The 18,027-nt window shown below is 46.4% G+C and overlaps 1 protein-coding gene across 5 annotated transcripts in view; it reads right to left on the bottom strand.

Moving 5' to 3' along the window:
• The window catches only part of LOC113976141 (6-phosphofructo-2-kinase/fructose-2,6-bisphosphatase 4), a 51,191-nt gene extending 33,935 nt beyond the window's left edge, over window positions 1-17,256 (bottom strand). For 3 of the 5 annotated variants that reach the window (XM_027701029.1, XM_027701028.1, XM_027701030.1), the window contains exon 1: window positions 1,552-1,694. In XM_027701029.1, the coding sequence (XP_027556830.1) occupies window positions 1,552-1,657 (106 nt within the window). In that variant the 5' untranslated portion in view covers window positions 1,658-1,694. Of the gene's footprint in view, window positions 1-1,551; window positions 1,695-10,268; window positions 10,359-17,169 lie in introns of those variants that run through there. The other 2 variants (XM_027701031.1, XM_027701033.1) reach the window with 2 other exon arrangements.
• Window positions 17,257-18,027: the final 771 nt, after the last annotated feature.

Raw genomic sequence — 18,027 nt, 5'->3', positions numbered from 1 at the left:
AGCACCCGCAGGTCACCCTCACCAGAACATAGGGCAATGCAAGATACCTGGAAATCTGAGGATAAAGGACTCTGCAACACCCTTGCATGGGGAAAATTACGAAGTGTTCTCAGTTTCTTGAAACAAGACAGATGGTTTTATCTAGAAAGAGTAAGTCATGCTCCTCTCCAGGCTGTCTGTAATTCTTATGTATCACAAATGACTGCAGACACGTTATGGTTAGAGCTGCAAGAGCAAATGTGTGCAAAATTATTAAAAAAAAATAAATTCCATATCTGTTTTTCTAGCAAAAGGATTTTTAAATTATAATGGATCTTAGGCATTACAATTATAGAATGCTACAAAACCCACACGGGTAGCTGAAATTTTTTTTAAGTTATAGTCAAGAGAAGCTAAATAATTCTGCCAAGACAACTCTGTAAATCACCAGATTACACAGGACCAATATGCAATTTTGTTCTTGGGGTTTACTTTTTTGTAAAACAGTACCTGTGTCAAAGCTCTAACAAATGTTACTCTGTTTGGAAAGAGATGCCTCATTAAGGCTAAAATTAAGCCTTCTCCTTAGCATGTTTACAAAAGCACTTATACACATTTTCTGACCCTTTTCCTATTTCAGCACTCATCTCCTCTTAACCCACCATGTTTCAGATGCTGGAGTAATTTAGTTCCCACAGAAACGTGTCTGATTGCCTAGCACACAGCAAGAAAGTCTGGGGGTTTCTTCCTTTATTTTAAGCAAGGGCTGGACCAAAGCAAGAGCTGAGAGAGAGCCAAAGCTGCAGCCCATGGACTCCTGCCACACAGGCAGAGCCTCAGCTCTGTCAGCGCAGCCTCTTTGCATCACAAATAAAAACAATTCAACACGACAAAGCCCCTTTTGTCCGCAAAACTGCCGTGTACTGGACCTCAGTTACTTAAGTAACTGGACCTTACTTAAGTAAGGGGGGGAGAAAGAAAGAAAGAGGAAAAGAAACAACCTGCGAGGTAAAGTTTGTTAATGAACTATGGTTTACAAGCGCCACAGCCAAAGACTCAGGAGGCTGATGACTTGGTTGGCTGCACCTCAAAATATGGGAAGTCATTAACTCATAGAACAGATGGGCTGATACAGCATTGGCCTTGAAGGAGAAAAAAAAACAAAAACAAAAACAAAAAACCAACAACCAAAACAAGAACACAGTGACATTTTTAGGCCTCTCTCCAAGAAGAATATACTCTGAAGAATATAAACGCTCCCTGGAACCAGAGCGTCTAAGAAACAACCAAAACAGCAACAAAAGCTACTAGAAAAGATTTTCTTCCTATCCAGCTGAGCTTCCCTTTCCTTCCGCTGGGCACAGATCCAGGGATTCGACCCTCCACGGGGGGGCGGGGGGATCGCGACAGACCCCGGCGGGTCACCGACCCCTTCGCGACTGAGCCGCGCCGAGGGCGCGGGGCCGGGGGGAGCCGCGGGCGAACAGCCCCGGGGAGGGGTCTCGGCGGGTCCCCGCTCCCCCGCCCTGCCCGGGGGGTTCCCGCTGACACCGCGCCCCCCGCCCCGCTCACCGCCGCGCTGGGCGCTGTGCCCCGCGGGCAGCCCGTTGTCGTAGGGCTCCCACGTCTTCTGCAGCGGGTTCTGCGTGAGCTCCCGCGCCGGCGGTGCCGCCGCCATCCTCGGCCGCTCCCGGCTCCCTCTGCAGTGGCGGCGGGCGGGGCGCGGCGGGGCCGCCCCCGGGGCAGGGCGAGGGGGAAGCCGCAGCCCCGCGGGGTCCCCCGGGGGACGGGCACCGCCGACACCCCCGGTGTGCGGCAGCGGGAGGGATCCGGCGGTGCTGCGAGCAGGTGGCTGCTCTCCCTGCTGCCGCACCGCTGTGGCTGCAGAGGACACCACGCTGCCTCAGAAAAGCCCCTTCTTTTTTTTTTTCCTTCCTTTTTTTTTTTTTTTTTTTAAATAGCACGCGCAGGGAGCATGCAAGCCATGTTTTAAGTCGTGCCTCGAATGATACGTTTTTCTCAATCGAACTCTCTTTAGGCCCGAGGCCCAAATCGATAGCGATGCGGAAAAACATAAATAAACCATAGGTTTCTTACACACCCGTTTAGCTATTAAAAAAAAAAAAAAAGCTACTGACAAATGGCCCTGGAAAACTCCTGTGCTGCAGTGAGAGCGGTGGTTTGGCTAAACGTGACACCCAGCTGTCGCCTTTCCACATCACCTTTATCAGCTTTACAGCTGGGGGAAACCCACTTCATTCAGCTGGGCTGAGCAAAAAGTCCTAAGAAAGCTCAGTGTTTCATTATTACATATATCTCAAGGTATTTTACAGCAGACAAATGCAATGCACTGAAAATATGGTAGTGAAGTGCAATAGACCTTTTCATTATTAACCACTCCATTGTTATGACACTGATCTAAACACAAGTGAAGGCCAGTATAAACCTTTTTTTAATACTAACCAGATTCTGAGCACCTGAGGATCATTTTCAGTTTTTCTGTTCTACTACAAGCTAAAATGTACCTTTCTAAATAACAAAAAGCCAGTTTTCAGAGGCATTTGGCAAGACAGTCCCAGGAGAATCAGCACTGTTTTTCCAAAATCATGTTTCCTTGACCTGCCCTTCCCTCTGTTCAGAGTTTTTTCCTTCTTTCCAAGACTGATTAGAGTTTTTGCACTGATTAGAGTTCCTGCACTGTATTTCTATCCGAGATCTTTTTCCTGATTTTGTCTGGAGTTGACAGCTGAAGCAGGGATTGGCAGAGGGGTTAGGGGAGCTACATTGCGAGGGTCAGAAAAGTAGGAGCAGAGTGAGGGAGTTTTTGAATGCTTAAAAGCTTCTTGATTTCTTTTGTTGGGTATGTATTCAATTCCAACAGTTGCCAAAAGAGGTGTGAGCAGGAACAGTTCAGTCTGTGTTCCAGGTTAATCCCAGAAGCCTGTCTCCTGTGCACGCACAGGATGTTGCAACAAGCAGATGACAGACACCAGGGTAGAGTCCAGCACTGGGACATACCCACCTCACCCTGCTGGTCCCAGCAAGGCATGCCAGCACCAGGATCCTCCAGCCTTCCTAACACTGCCTCCAGTAAAGCCAGGCGAGTCCACAACAGATGTAATATTACCAGAAAGAAGAGATTAACAGGAACGCCAGTTTATAAACCACACTTCTCAGGCTTGTTTCACATTAAATAGAAAACATATGAAATCCTTCCAGTCTCCAGAAACAAAGTTTGTACTTCCTTCCTGCAAATCCACGCCCTGCACTAAAACTGAAACTCTGCTCACACACCTGCCTCGCAGCCAAGAACACTGGCCTGATGTTGTTCGTACAAGAATAGCATTTCCCTCAGGTCCACAGGGTGAATGACCACATTTCTAAGCCTCTCCTCAAAGCACCACGCACACTGTCAGCGAATTCTCTTCTCACTCAGGCAGATTTAAACCAGTGGCACCTGTACAAAACTTCAGTAAGAGTTTGTCCAGGTGTCTTCAATGACATTAGAGGTGTGCATGGACACCTGCTAGCCCTTGTTTTTATGAGGTAAAGATTTCAGCTTGGCTGATGACAAGCTTATGTGATTCTGTTGTTGGTCAAACTTATCCAAGGGTTAGTTGGTTTATGGCTTGTTTTTATAACCTCAGTGCAGTAATAGGCCATTTGACCGAGGACACAGAGAAAGCAAATACAGAAATCTTGTGCCACTCCTGAGGTCTCGTTTCAAAGCATGGCTTACAAGGACACTACATTCAATTCCTGGAAAAAGACAGAACAAAAACATTGCTCGTTAGATTCCAAATACATGATAGAAATCACCTTCTGCACAATCTTGTTGTTATCAGACCCTGTCCTAACGCAAAGGCTTGAGGAGTGAAGCAGGTGAAGAGCTGGAGACCCAGCTTTGTTTGCTACAGGGAAACCACAAACAAGCCTTTATTCCTGGGAAGGCTTTTACACAAAGCTTCTGCTCCCAGGGCCATGTCAAGCAGAAAGCTTTCCTGAGAAACCACCTCTCTGCAGAGGCAAAAAACATCGAGGGGAAAGGCAGTCTTGGAAAATGAACTGCTGCACAGAAATAACGTGTTGGAGCCAAGTGACAGAGTTACTCTCTGGAAACAACTGACTGACAAGACAAGAAACTCGGGGTTTAATGCATACAGCAAGTGGTAATTATTTAGAGACTGAACCAAGGCTTCTGCGTGATCCTACAGAAACCCTACTTGTATCTGTAAATACACTGTGTCACACGGTAGCCATGTAATCCAAGTTTCACAATACGCCCAACTTACTTCCATTTATCTCGTTTCCCTAGTAAAGACATCACTTTATAGTCTGACAGCACATAAAACATCCATAAACCACCCACCATCTCTGCCTCCTGTCTTTCCACCATCGCTCCGGCAGCGCACGCTCACCACTTGGAACAAGGGAAAGAAGACTTTCCAGTCTTCCAGGTGCCCATGCCCTCACCACACCGAGCAGAGAAACCCATTCACAAGCCCATTCACAGTGCAGAGGATCCAGGAGAGCTCAGTGATCCAAGACAGATCAGTGATCCAAGAGGGATCCGTGACACCACTAAGGGACACGTGGGCACAGCACCAGAGGTCAGTCAGCATCAAGTGGGGGGTTCTGCGGAACTTGAGCGTTGCGGCGGCTACTCCCCATCACCGAGCACATCCGCGGGTGCCGCTGGAGGCCGCGCTTGGCCCGGGGACACCCCGCGGGAATTTGGGAACAGCGCGCGGATCCCGCAGTTCCCGGGATCGGCGCCAGGCGGAGCCCCGGCCCCTCCCGCAGCGCTCCGGCTGCGGGCGCCCCTCGGCTGCGGCTGCGGGAACTGCACCGGCACCGCCCCGCGGACGCGGGGACGGGACACGGGACAGGGACACGGGACAGGGGACGCGGTGCTGGCTGTGCCCGTGCTGGGGCAGCAGGTGCTGCCGCGGGGGTGAGAACTGGTCGAGCCGCAGCACAGGGTTTCCAGTTCTCCGGGAAAAATGAGGTAATTCCCTGTTATATTTCAGAAACGTACAGCCCAGCGACGCTGGGATCACCGTGACAGGAGATAGCAAAGCCCCACAGAAGTAAAATACACCGGGACTTGGCTTTTAAGCACCCAACGTTACAGAAAATTACAGAGAAAAAAACTTCATCTACAGATCCTTAGTTATTTCCTCACACAAATGGAAAAAAATATTGAGGGGGAAGGGAGGGTAGTCCACATTCACTCCAAAATATGCCCATTCCTTTCTAGATATTAATCACCAACAAATTATATTTCATCATTAACCTACTACTTCAATTTCTCTAAAACAATTCTCCTTCCACTACATCATGAGGTGTATTTTTTCATGCCCACATTCTCATCTGCTTACTTAGAGAAAACCAATAGTATCTGACCTCTACATACACAACTGGCAATAAATAGCTGGGAAAAACCTAAATCCAAACACTCTCTACTGCAACTGGCAGGTTACTGCTCTAGTTAGAAGTGACAAACAGGAATTAGTTTAAATGATCCCATCTTAAAACTGGTATCTGCATTTTCTACATATGGCAATAGTGAGAGGAGGAGAGATCAGAGGTAGAGTCCTTATCCCCTTAAGAAGGTACAGAGACAGGTCTGTGTGCTCCCCAAAGGAGCTACTCCAAAGGACATGAGCCACACAGCACAGCACCAGTTTTGTTTCAGCACAATTTTAAGGAGGCACAGAGGAACACAGCATTTGCAAAAATCATTACATATGGCTGTTATTCAAGAAATACAGACACACCAGCACAACCTTCAGCATACATAAATACCTTATATATCCAGCTTTGACACTCAGCCAATGCTCCCCAATTTCACATGGATTAGCTGGCTCTGACCAGCTAACTGGCAACCTGCTACACTGCATCACAGTGTGTGTATAGAGCAGACAGGACAATTCCTATTGAGCTTATAATTGACTTTATCTTTTAATGGAAAAAAAATTAAAAAGGTATGTCAAGTATACCTTCAGCAGGCTCGTGGCAGTCCTTCATTGGCCAAAATCCGTGCAGCTGGAAGCATCACCCGAGGACAGCAGCAACAGCTATCTAATATATACAAGGCTGTTACAACACTGCAAGCCAATGAGAGGAGTCAGTGACCAAACACACAACTATGCTTCACCCTTTTTGTTCACAAGTAGCAACACTCCAACGTTTCAAAACTGGGTTTCAGGTGGAATGGGAGAGATTTCTCCCCACACGCCTGATGTGGGGCACAGTGATGATGGTTTTGTTATGACCAAGTATTTGTTCGGGTGCTCTTACCTGGTGAAAAGACTTGCAGCAGCACCCAGTTTCTACTGTAATGACCAAAACTATTCCAGAGCAGCTGGGACACTTAGCCTGTTCCATCACATCCCATATTACACTGATACCTCAGCAGGGGACAGACTGTTCCCTCCCCCAGGTAATTCCCATATTCCTAAAGTACAGATCAAGCCCAGCAGGTTTTTCCTCCCTGTGGAACAGAAGTGCCTAACAACCTGCCTAAAACACAATGCCCTTCTGCTCGGTATGTTGTGACCTTTGTAAGACAAGTACTAACTGAACCTGGACCTTCAATTGCCAAGGAAACCCAGAGATAAAGGAAGCTGCACCAAAAAAGGGTGCCTCTCTTTCTCCCCAGGCTGTTCTCAAGCTCCTGATGATGACACAGACTGCCTTGGGAACAGTCATCCTGCAGGAGAGATCCCTCACAAGTTAAAATCTTCTCACACAGCTTCCCACAGAGGGCAGAATAAGTTCCTTTCCATAAAGAGCTCAGCAAGCACAATGAGCAATCCAGGAAGAGATGTGATAGTGTACTAGCAGAGTGACATACTTTGGTTCATACCTTCTCAGTTCAGTTTTCCAGGACTTTTTGTTATGTCAACTTCTTAAATGAAGACTTCCCATCTCCTCCACGCTGCCTATGGTTCTCTCCTCAACCATCCTTTTTGTTTTCCCAGAGTCTAATGTCCCAGGAGTCAACCCAGCAAAAATGACAAATAGCCCACTAAGTCCCCAAAAACTTCAAGCATCCCACATGACAAGTTCAGCAGGTTCCCCACACCATTTCCACAGGTTCTTCCTTTTGGGACTTGATTCCAAACCAACTGAAATCACAAGGACCAGGCCTTGTAATACATGGCCCTAGCACTTACTCCATTTCTTCTGAGCAACAACTAAGTTCTATTACTGGCACCATCCACCTCATATCTTATTTCCTATCACTGCCTAAAGGGAAAAAGTTCCAGCTCTCTTGAAGTAGACTGCTACCTCAAAGAGAAGCAAAGCCATTAAGAATTCAGAACTAAAAAAAAGAATCTGCCCTCAGCAATACAGACCTTCAGAAGTTACTTTATAAGAGTTCATTTTACTACTAGACTTCCTGGCTACAGATCAATCTATCAAAGAGATTGATAAAAAAAGCCATATGTAATCATGCTCTAAAAGAGATTGAGCTACACTACTAAGAACGAGATCTCTTCAGTGCTTATTGAGGAATAGATTTAAACAACACCCAAGGTCCCACACAGACAAAGTTGTAATAAATATATACACTAGAAAGATTCCTTAAGCTGAAACAAAATATTCCTTAGCATGGATAAGGAAAATAACTCATCCAAACAGAAAATGTTAGTGTAAGGTAAATCAGCAAGAAAACAAGTTCCCATCTAGTCTAACAATCACCAACACATCCTATACAAGGGAAGATCTGTCAGGGTCCAGAAGCATCACATCACACTGATTTGGCTGGAGAGACAGTTAATTCCCACTCTAATTTGCATTTATTGTATTTTCTTCATCATCTACTGGAACATCATGATCGTTATTCATCCTGCATGCAAAGCAGTGATGTATCCCTTACACAAGTGTTCATGTGTGGCTCCATTCCAGCACAGTTCTGTGTTTTCCAAACCATGACGACCTAACGATCAGGAAACAAACACAAAGGTTTTATTGTAAGAATTGTACCAATAAAGTCTTGGACAGGTTTCCACAGAACCCATGTGCTGCACTGTAGGCATATAAAACCTATTAGACAATCTCAGATTGCTTTGGGATATACAGGTTATCAGCAGAATATCATCTCATCAACACATGGATTTCATGAGAATCCCAGGGCAAACACTGAGATTCACAGACACAGGAGTGTCAACCAAAATAAAAAATACACCTTGCTACACTGTCACTCTGTTTTGTTACCTTTATGTGAACCATTCTTGAAAGCATGGCCAACCAGAGTACTCATATTATTTCTAAATATATAAACGTGTTACTTTAGATACTATCACATTTCAGAAGAAATAACTGCTCTATTTTAAATGTGGGAGAAACTCAATGTTTGGAGATAAAACCCCATCAATGAGATGAGGTTGTTCTCATGCAAGGAAGTTTCCTGTGTTAAGTGTAGCACGAGGCATGGATTTAAGTTTGGTCTGCATTAACTGTATTCATTAAAAGTGAAGGACAAATCACTAAATCTTTACACCTCCAGTTCCAGCAGTCACCTCCCATCATTGCCTCTGTGAGAACATTTTAATTATTTCTCTGAAAAACAGGCAAGGTCCTCAAGTGGTGCTTACAGGTATTGCTTAAAACTATTTCCATCATCACAAAGTTGAGCAACATTTTAAATCTTCCTGTTATGATGCAACATAAAGGAAAGATGGCATCTATTATTCATGTTTTCTGAGTGCAACCCAGTGTTAAAAAGCCCTTTGTAGATAAACCCTCTTACTGTATACCAGGGACTCCAAGCTATTTACATGAGGGGGCATGTGCTCCTAAGAAGTGCAGAAAGAGGACATCAAAATACACGGAATTTACACAAATTGCCTATTTACATTCACAGGTCTAGAGGTTAACTGAAAATACCCAGTTTCCCAGATAGCAAGTCTACTGAGGACAGACATTCCTACACATTGTTCTGGTAGTATCTGACGTTGTTACTGCAGCAACAGCACGTAGAGCCTTGCACAACCCCTGGACGGCTGGTGGGTGTACCCTGATACACTCTCCTCTTCCTTGGAAGTGGCATGCAGCAGCAAGTCCACTTCTCCACTTCAGTTACCTGATATCCAAGATATAACCACGGAAAACCAAGCCTTGATAAATTTGTACTACTTGAAAGAGAAGGAAAAGCAAAAACATACCTGAATCCACTAGGATGTCTGTCTTTGTGCCTCCTGAACTGGCTCATAATTAATCTCTGCTGAGCACCCTGAAAGTGTCTCTATCACCTCAAAGCTCTCCACTCCTTTTCAATCACATAAGCATATTAGAAAACCTTCTCAGTTCCAAGTTTGGGTTTGCTGTTATGAGTAGGAGTGTAGTTAAAAGGAGCATGAGGAAAGGACTGACAATTTTAAGTAAAACAGACAACCCATATCCAGGCTGACAGGCTTATGAATTATGCTCAGCTACTTTTATATTAGACATTTTAACATTCATAATGTATACATATCCTTTCTCCTGTCATTCAGCTAGGTTGCTATGAATCCCACTTGCTCATAACAGCTAGATCTAGGCTGTTTAATTAAAACAAAAATAATTACAAAATAAGGGCAGCTGCATTCTCAGAGTGGAACTAAAACACTTCACGCCACCTTTAAAACCAAATGCTATCAACTGACTTCAGAAGTACAATTCCTCAAGACAGCCACTTTGAAGAAAAACATCTGTAAAAACTCTTTACATGCATTAGGGAAGTTGTCTGATGAGATGAAAAAGGAGAAATATATTGACAATAAAGAGTACACAAAATTTGCATGCGATTCAAATGCACGAAGTAAACCAAATTAATTTTTAAAGAATCATGAAGGCTTTGGGACAGAGCTACCTATCAGATGGCAGCACTTTAAAAGACAGGAGATAAGAGAGCTTCGGAAGCACCACCTGGGGTTTGGGGCGTGAAATATTGAATGATTGATGGAGAAATCAAAGAGAAAGAGGCAAGGAGGAAAACAGCCGCCGGGCTGGGCGACAAACCCTCGGAGGTGCAGAGTGCATCTGTGAGTCATCAGCACATAATAGAAGCTGAAGCCGAAGCCATGTGAACGCCTGGAAAAGGGCACAGGGAGACAAGAGCGAGACAAGGTCAAACTGCAGGAGGAGGAGGAGGAAACGCCGGACCGGGAGGGGGGAAGAGCATCACGGAAGAAAGAACAACACTTTGTTAGAAGCAGCAGTGACTGTGCAGAGAGTAGAACAAGAGCAAAACAGGGGTCTGCAAGCATTTCAGCGACATAAATAATATGTAAATATACCAAAGCACCCAAAACGGCCTCGGGACAGGCGAGGCTGAGGGAGAGGTGGTACAACCTCATGTTGAAAAGCGGCCTAGATGTGGCTCAGAGCTACAATAAAGAAAAAAAAAGTGGGACAGGACTTAAAGGTCCAACAGATGACGGTACTCCAGCCTACATTACCATACGGGACACGTAGGCCATTAAGGGAAAAGTCCATGGCAATGGAAGCAAGAGCAAAGGATAACGGGCCCGAAGTCCTCTATGGTTAGACTCAGTTTCATGGTGCCCCACAGGCAACAGAGACAGAAAAGCGGATTTTTTGATTGAAAGAATAAATCCCTCTGGAAAGCCAGCATGGAAAACTGACACTGACACAAGGAGGAAAAAAAACTCACAGCATATGTGATGCCAGCTGCCGCTGGAAATATTCTTAAGCTTATGAAAAAGGAGTGTATTCATCCAAATAAAAATACAAGCAAACTAGAGCAAGGCTTCTCAGAAGTTAGCAATTACAGGATTTACAGAGCAAAATTAATCTTAATTTGGCAAACTGCAATGATGTCAGGTAGGCTAAAACATAGCACTGAAGAGGAAAAAAAAATACAGGCCAGACATACAGAGATCCAAATCACAATGAATCTCAGCTTTCAGAGCCTCCAGGGCAGATATCTCATTTTCTGTGTATTTTGCAAGTACAGCTAGATGGCTTATCAGCTTCCTGAGACTAACAGGATCAATATGCAAATGAGGAAGCTTAATAAGGATAACAAAATTACAACAGCCAAAATAACCAAATTTATGCAGTGCAGACAGGCTAAACAGGACAAATGCTACAAAAGAAACTCTTGCAAGGGGAAACATTTACCAAGTGAGAGTGGTCAGCACAAAGTTAGTAAAGAAACCTTCTATTTAAAAAAAGCAAACCAAAAGCAAACCCAAACCAACAAGCACTCCACCTGAATTCTCTTTATATTTTGAAAAAAATAACTTTTTTTCAGCACAAGTGTCCCTAGAGAAAATACATTATAAAAAATTACTCAGGTGCACAGAAGGCCATGCTCCATCACATACAGCATAAGGGCAACAGAATGTATAAAAACACATTCAAAATTTTAAATATAAATTGAAAGCAAAACATATAAGGGTTTAAAAAATAGAAAGCTAAACAAAAGAATCAGAAGCAAATGAGCTTGCTGGGCCTCACACTCACCACCTCCAGTCAAACACCAGCTGTCCAGGCTTGCTGGCTCCAGCCACCCCACGCTGGGTTGGTCTGTATCCTCCTCGAGGCTCCCCCTCACCACCAAGGACATCTGAACTCACAGACCAACTTGAACCTTATTTCACACAGGACAGAGGTCTCAAAACCATTAGTTTCCTACATTTTAGTAAACGCCGACTACCAAGAGATGCCCTGCCATCAGTCCCAGTACCCACAGTGCTTTGACCTGTCCCATCAGACACAAGACTGATACCAGACGAGCACAAATCCATGGAACTGGCCCAGCCCAGGGAAGAAAAATCAATTACAACCCCAAGACATAAACCCGTGGGAGACGTCGCGTCCAGAACTGCTTGGATTTTTAAGCTCCCCTATTCTAACCCCCAAATGGAGCATTTCTCAGGGTAAAAAAGAAGCTGCTAGATTGATCTCCTACCAAAAATGAGTAAACTACTTCAGCTCCAACAGGGCTGCTCACTTCCTCCAGAGCAAGGGCTGTTCCCCCCTCCTCCTTCGCCCCTCTCACAAGCCATCTGACATTTTTTAATTGCAAGAGGTCACGAACCCCTGAAATCTCCTCATTGTTTTGGGGAAACCAGTTTTACATTGGCAGTAGAAAAAACTACAAAGCTTCTTTATTCCCCCCCCTTCCTTAATGCAAAAGGTAAATGTTGCACAGCTTCCAGAATATCCACACGGTTCCCACGAACAACAAACGTTGCTTGTTATTAACCAACATCAATTAGATTTCCAGGGATATATCACCATAAAAGAAAACATAAAAGGAAGAAACAGCCAGCCTTAAATCCAAATATTGTTGTGGTAGTGATCACTGGTCAGAAGCAGTTTCAGATGCCTTAAAACAGGTCGTGTTTGTTGTGCTTCTTGATTAGTTTTATGTCAAATGGGGGAGGGGGATGTAGTCATATAGAAGCTTTTAGCTATAAATAAATAACCCAAAATATTTTGTTCTTTGCATCCTTTGACTTAAACTATGCACTGACAAACTGTACCCAATGCAGACACGAGGATTTCTTGCTGCTTAGGGAAACCTCCCTATTTAGGCTCCCAAAACATATGCAGGACCAAACTGAGCCTCTGCAGTGCCAGCACAGACTGAGCCAGCTCACAGAGTCTGCTGCTGTTTGCACATGGAGAAATCACTCACGTGTGAATCCACTTCCAAACACGCAACACCACAAGTGGCTCTTCCAAGCAAGGCAGAAATAGCACGTCTAAGTCATTTTTAGGTATCTCTCTAGTGACATGTACCAATCCCACAACAGATTCGTGGCTGGCGGGGGTGTGTTGTAACTCTTGTTTAGAGCAGAACAGCTGCTGGGGAGCCTGGATCACACAGCTCTCCTGGCAATTCCCGGTGCCAAGGCACAACATGTGAAGCCAGCTCAACACAGACAAAGACAGGACAGCATGCAGAAAGAGAAGAAAATCTGAAAAAATAACTACTCAGGTATGAGTTAGGTCAACTTCAGCTCAACTTCAGAGTCAAAATCAGAAGGAAGAACTTAAAACCACTTTATTTACCCTCTTTTTTTGCCCTTTCCTACCTTTTTCTACTCATGCATGGCCTGTAAACATGATAGTAACATACTGAATCATCTGGAAACTAATGCCATACAGGCATTTCAGATATCCAAGTGCTGAAATTATACTGAAACATAGAATTTAGGGCTGTAACAGGCAAATTATTTCCACAAGGGCACTCATGACAAATCCATCCCATTTTATTAATAAAACATTGCAAAACATGCTTTTTATCCATCACACGGATAAAAGTCAGTTCTAATTAAGAGACTCATCATCTGTATTCCTGGCAGCTACATACTTAAAGACTTCAGGATTAATTCCAGTGCATTACTTCAGATCCTTAGATGTCACAGACATCAACATCCAGAAGAACCCCCCCAGTCACCAGCTTCTCAAATGAGGGATAAGTTTTGACATAGTCAAAACATAATCCTAAAGGCACTTACAACTGCACTGTTACCACAGCAAAGAGAAGTTTACACATTTTATGCAAAACCCCCAGTTATTTCTTCTGTTTGCACGGACACAAATTCACAGACCCACAACATTAGAGGGATTGTGGAGAAGAGAATTCTGGAGACATTAGGCACCTGCCAGTGCCTAAAGGGGCTTCAAGAAAGTTGGAGAGAGACTTTTGACAAGATCATGGAGTGGTAGGACAAGGGGGAATGGCTTTAAACTGACAGAGGGCAGGGTTAGATGGGATATAAGGAATAAATTCTTCCCTGTGAGGGTGGTGAGGCCCTGGCACAGGTTGCCCAGAGAAGCTGTGGATGCCCCATCCCTGCAAGTGTTCAAGGCCAGCTTGGATGGGGCCCAGAGTAACCCGGTCTAGGGGTCCCTGCCCCTGGCAGGGGGGGCTGGAATGAGATGATCTTTAAGGTCCCTTCCAACCCAAACCATTCCATGATTTTACTTAACACAGTGCACACAGCAACCACCCAACAGCTACAAGGTCAGTACTTCACCCGGTAATGCATTAAATACGCCTGGAGATTAGTATTCACAATTACTGTGTGATTACAATATTTAGGGCCAGGTTGGCAGGCACCCAAGAACAGGCCTGGTTATTAACCACCCTGGCCCCACGTGGTACCTTGTCGGAGCACTCCAGGCCAGCACTCCCCCGACTCTGCCCCTCTGCACGACCAAATCATGCCTGAAATCAACCCACCACCTCTGGAAATAACAACCTGTGTGAAGCAGCGCAGGACTCTCCCCCGCATCCTCACTTTGAGAGCCTGATAAAACTCAAGTAAAATCAGGAATTGACCTAAATTACTTAATTTTAGCCGTTGGAGAGCCCAACTAGGCAGACTAGGGAGTTTAGAGTTCATTATTCTCTTTTACTCCCTTCTACAATTTAATTACTTAACCTCTTACGGTCTCAGAGACCGTGAGCCAAGAGCTGTGCCTGTGAGAAAAGGTTAACAGACTAATTATTTCACTTAAAATGGGAAAAAATGGCTTCTGGGGAAAACCAGAGCAGACCCAAGGAACCCTGCACTTCTCAGGCTCATGCCTGGTGCTTCCTCAGTTGTATTTTGAGATTTTTTACCCTTTCTACTACACTGGCCTTGTGACTCTTCCAAAGAAGCTGCCCCACCCAGGGTGTGGGGACACAAGCTGTGTAATTCAGTAAATTAAAGCAAACAAATAAAAAAAAGGAACCAACCAAAACATATGGAGCGGGAAGATGGGAATACTCCACTAGGTCATTTCTTTCAGAAGAAAGCTGAAGCTTTCCCCAAGTACATGATGTTTGCCAGCACTTCAAGTCTAATATTTCCATTTATCTCAAAGAAAAATCTGTGAACATCACACGCAGAGGTTAAGCCCCAAGGAAACCATGCAAGTTCAGTGAGGAATTCAGAACACATCCGTAGTGCTTCATCAGCAATTAAATACCATCCACAAGTTGGATTTACCAAATCTCTTACTCATAAGAGGAGAAGGAACATTGACGCAATCAAAATGAGAAAAATACTGGTGTAACCAAGCTGATTTTTTTTTTTAAATCAGACGGATGATACATAAAAAAAATAAAGTGTTACAATCACTCAGTAACGTCCTACTACTGGTAAGGGTTATATTTATGAATCAGTACATTTTCACAACAAAATGTCCTATTTCATAGCAGATCCTTCCTTCAAATGACCTCAAAAAAGTTCTGAAACAAAATCCTCACCAAAATGCTCTCAGCTTTGGGTCCTCATCCTGCATAACTATCCCTACACGAATGCTCTCATTAGATGATGCACCGATTTAAAAGGACTGGCATCTTATGTAAATGGATGTTATTGCTTTTAATTGCAGCCATAATTATGGGAGTGCCTCACAACTGAGTAAGGCCACATTAAGCAAACTTACTGGAAACTTCGCAAACTGCTCCACAACACATTGGACGAGCACCAGGAGTCTCACAACGGGTATTTATTCAGTCCCATCTTCAGCTCTCTGCAGAGGACTACAAAATCAACTAACCCTATAAGAGATCACTCCAAGTTCTACTTAGTTTAGTGTGGTTTTGCCTCATATGAACTAGTTTCTCTTGACATTTGTCAATATGAAACATTTCATTCAGAATTAACATCTTTAAAGATTTAAAAATCCTTAAGAGTCTTCAAGTTTCTTCAGTATTAACATCTTTTTTTTTTTTACCTCCTCACACTCCAAAGAGCCACACAAGCACCATGGGACCTGCTACAGAGGTCCCGTGAACCAGGCTATGTCTTTTTTTTACCTCCTCACACTCCAAAGAGCCACACAAGCCCCATGGGACCTGCTACAGAGGTCCCATGAGCCAGGCTATGAGGTGTTGACAAGGAGGAGCGAGGGCAGGATCCATTTCAGCAGCTACCCTGGCACAGTCAACAAATCCCTGCTCATGGGAGATGCCAGTGCAAGCACTGTGCAAAGGACCCAAGGAACAGGGGAGGGTTTATAGTTTAGTCATGGGTAAGCAATGGTCCATCACTGCATTTCCACAGCTGAATCAGAGTCCTCCCTCTTAGTCTGAGGGGTTTTGAAGCCACCAACCTCACTGAAATCCATTTCCATGCCCTGGGTTGGAGTCAGGCATGGACAAAGTACGCACTGCCTACTACAAGGCCAGCAGAAGCAAAGTGATGGCTGTAAACAAGAGCAATCCTCTGACTCACCATGGCAGGAGCCACAGCCACTCTACACCCAGTGACACCCAGTTTTCTATGGTACCAGGGAGCTCAGGGTGCCAGGCCAAGGCTCCCCAGCCCCGTTAACAGACCCAAGTACAACACCGCCCTACTGCCACCTTCACCTCTGCCCTCCTGTTCTGCCCCATGGCAGCCAGAGTGCCCAGGAAGGTGCCAGGTTTACCTTCCAGGCTATGTAGTACAATCTTCTTAGAAAGTGGGGAAAAACCACCCAAACATAACCACGATGGAGCCCACGTTCAAAAGTTTTGGTACACTTGCGTCACAGCTGTCATCCCATATTACACAAAGTGCCTTACAAACATGCCAGACCTCAATCCCCAGGGAGAGTCAGCCCTTTCCAAGGAAGGCCCCAACGAGCCAGAAGCCAAATCTCACAAAGCAAGATAAAAAAGATGCAGATGATGTGTTTTTATGGTGTTGCCCTTAGGAATAAGGGAAGAAGTAACCAGCTGGATCATTATTTGCCAAAGCACTGGTTTTACACCCTTCCTCAGCCAATGGAGGGCAACAAGGCTTGGAGCAGTGCGATGTAAACCCGCCTTCCCACAGACAGTTAAAAAAATCCATCACAGCAAAGCCATCTCCAAAAATAACTCGGGAAGCAAACAGCCGCTGCTACACTACGATTCCCTCCTTCCACGACACATCTCCCAAACCTTCCTCCGCCTTGGGCTATTCCAGCAAGAAGCCGCAAATCCCGTTTCCCACCCCGCGAGCTTCTGAGATGCCGGGCACCCTCACTCCTCGGTGGAGCTGGAAGGGAAAAATTCCGACCGGGGGGTCCAAGAAAACACGACCCTCCCCCTCCAGCCTTGCCCCGACGCGCGTGGGTCTCTCGGGGTCTGGGGGCTGCCGGGGTGGGAAGCCGGGCTCCGGCGGGTGGGAAAGCAGGGGGTGGGAAGGGCAGAAGCGCCCAGCCCCGCTCCGTGCAGGGGGGTCCCGGGGGTCCTACCTCGGCAGCGCCGGCCCTGCGGGCAGCGGCCGCGGCGGCGGCAGCCCCACATCTGCGGCTCAGCCTCGGCTCCGGCGGAGGGTGGGGTGGGATGGGATGGGACGGACCGGCCCAGCGCGGCCGCGGGGAGCCCGGCGGAGGGTCCTGGCGGAGGGTCGTGCCCGCGGCGCCCCGCGGAGCTGCCCGCGGGTGTGCGCGCCCCGCGCGGGGCGGAGCGGAGGGACCGGCCCCGGGCAGCCCCCGCCCCGCCGGGCACCCCCGCTCCGCCCCGCCGATCCCGCCCGCGGAGCTACGGGGGGATGCGGGAACGGACTCGTAGGGAAGAGGCTCACGCACCTCCGCGCGGGGACCGGCTGCGGGAGCGCCCGCACCGCACCCGCGGCTCCGGGGAGAGGCGGCTCCCGGGGCGCGGCCCGTCCCCGCTGCCGGGACCGCAGCCGTGCCTCCGCTCCCTGCTCGGGGCTTTGTGTTCGGTCAAATCGAGCCAAATATAAACAAACAAACAATCAGACAAATAAATAAATAAAGCCAAGTAGACGGGGGAGGTGGAGAGGCTGTAGCCATTTTGCAGACCTGGGTGTGAGTGCAGCCGGCCGTGTAGAAGATTGGGATCAACAGTGTGTTTGGGGGTTTGGTCAGCAACAAGCACCTCAGCCAGGCTCGGGAGAAGCTGTGCAGCTTCTCCACGGAGCCACAGGTGACCCCAGCGCTGAGCCAGCGGGCCCAAGCAAAGCACACACCCCACCGGGGCACGGCAAGGAGACAAGACAGGGCTGGGATCCACGTCCCAGTGAGCCGAAGCGGTCCCAGGTGAAGCCAATCGGGGCAATTACAGACTGTACCTGTGCTCAGGTCATT

The sequence above is a fragment of the Neopelma chrysocephalum genome, unplaced genomic scaffold (assembly GCF_003984885.1).
Source record: "Neopelma chrysocephalum unplaced genomic scaffold, ASM398488v2 Primary Assembly neopelma1_147, whole genome shotgun sequence".
Lineage (NCBI taxonomy): Eukaryota > Metazoa > Chordata > Aves > Passeriformes > Pipridae > Neopelma > Neopelma chrysocephalum.
This window is presented reverse-complemented; position numbering and strand designations above follow the sequence as displayed.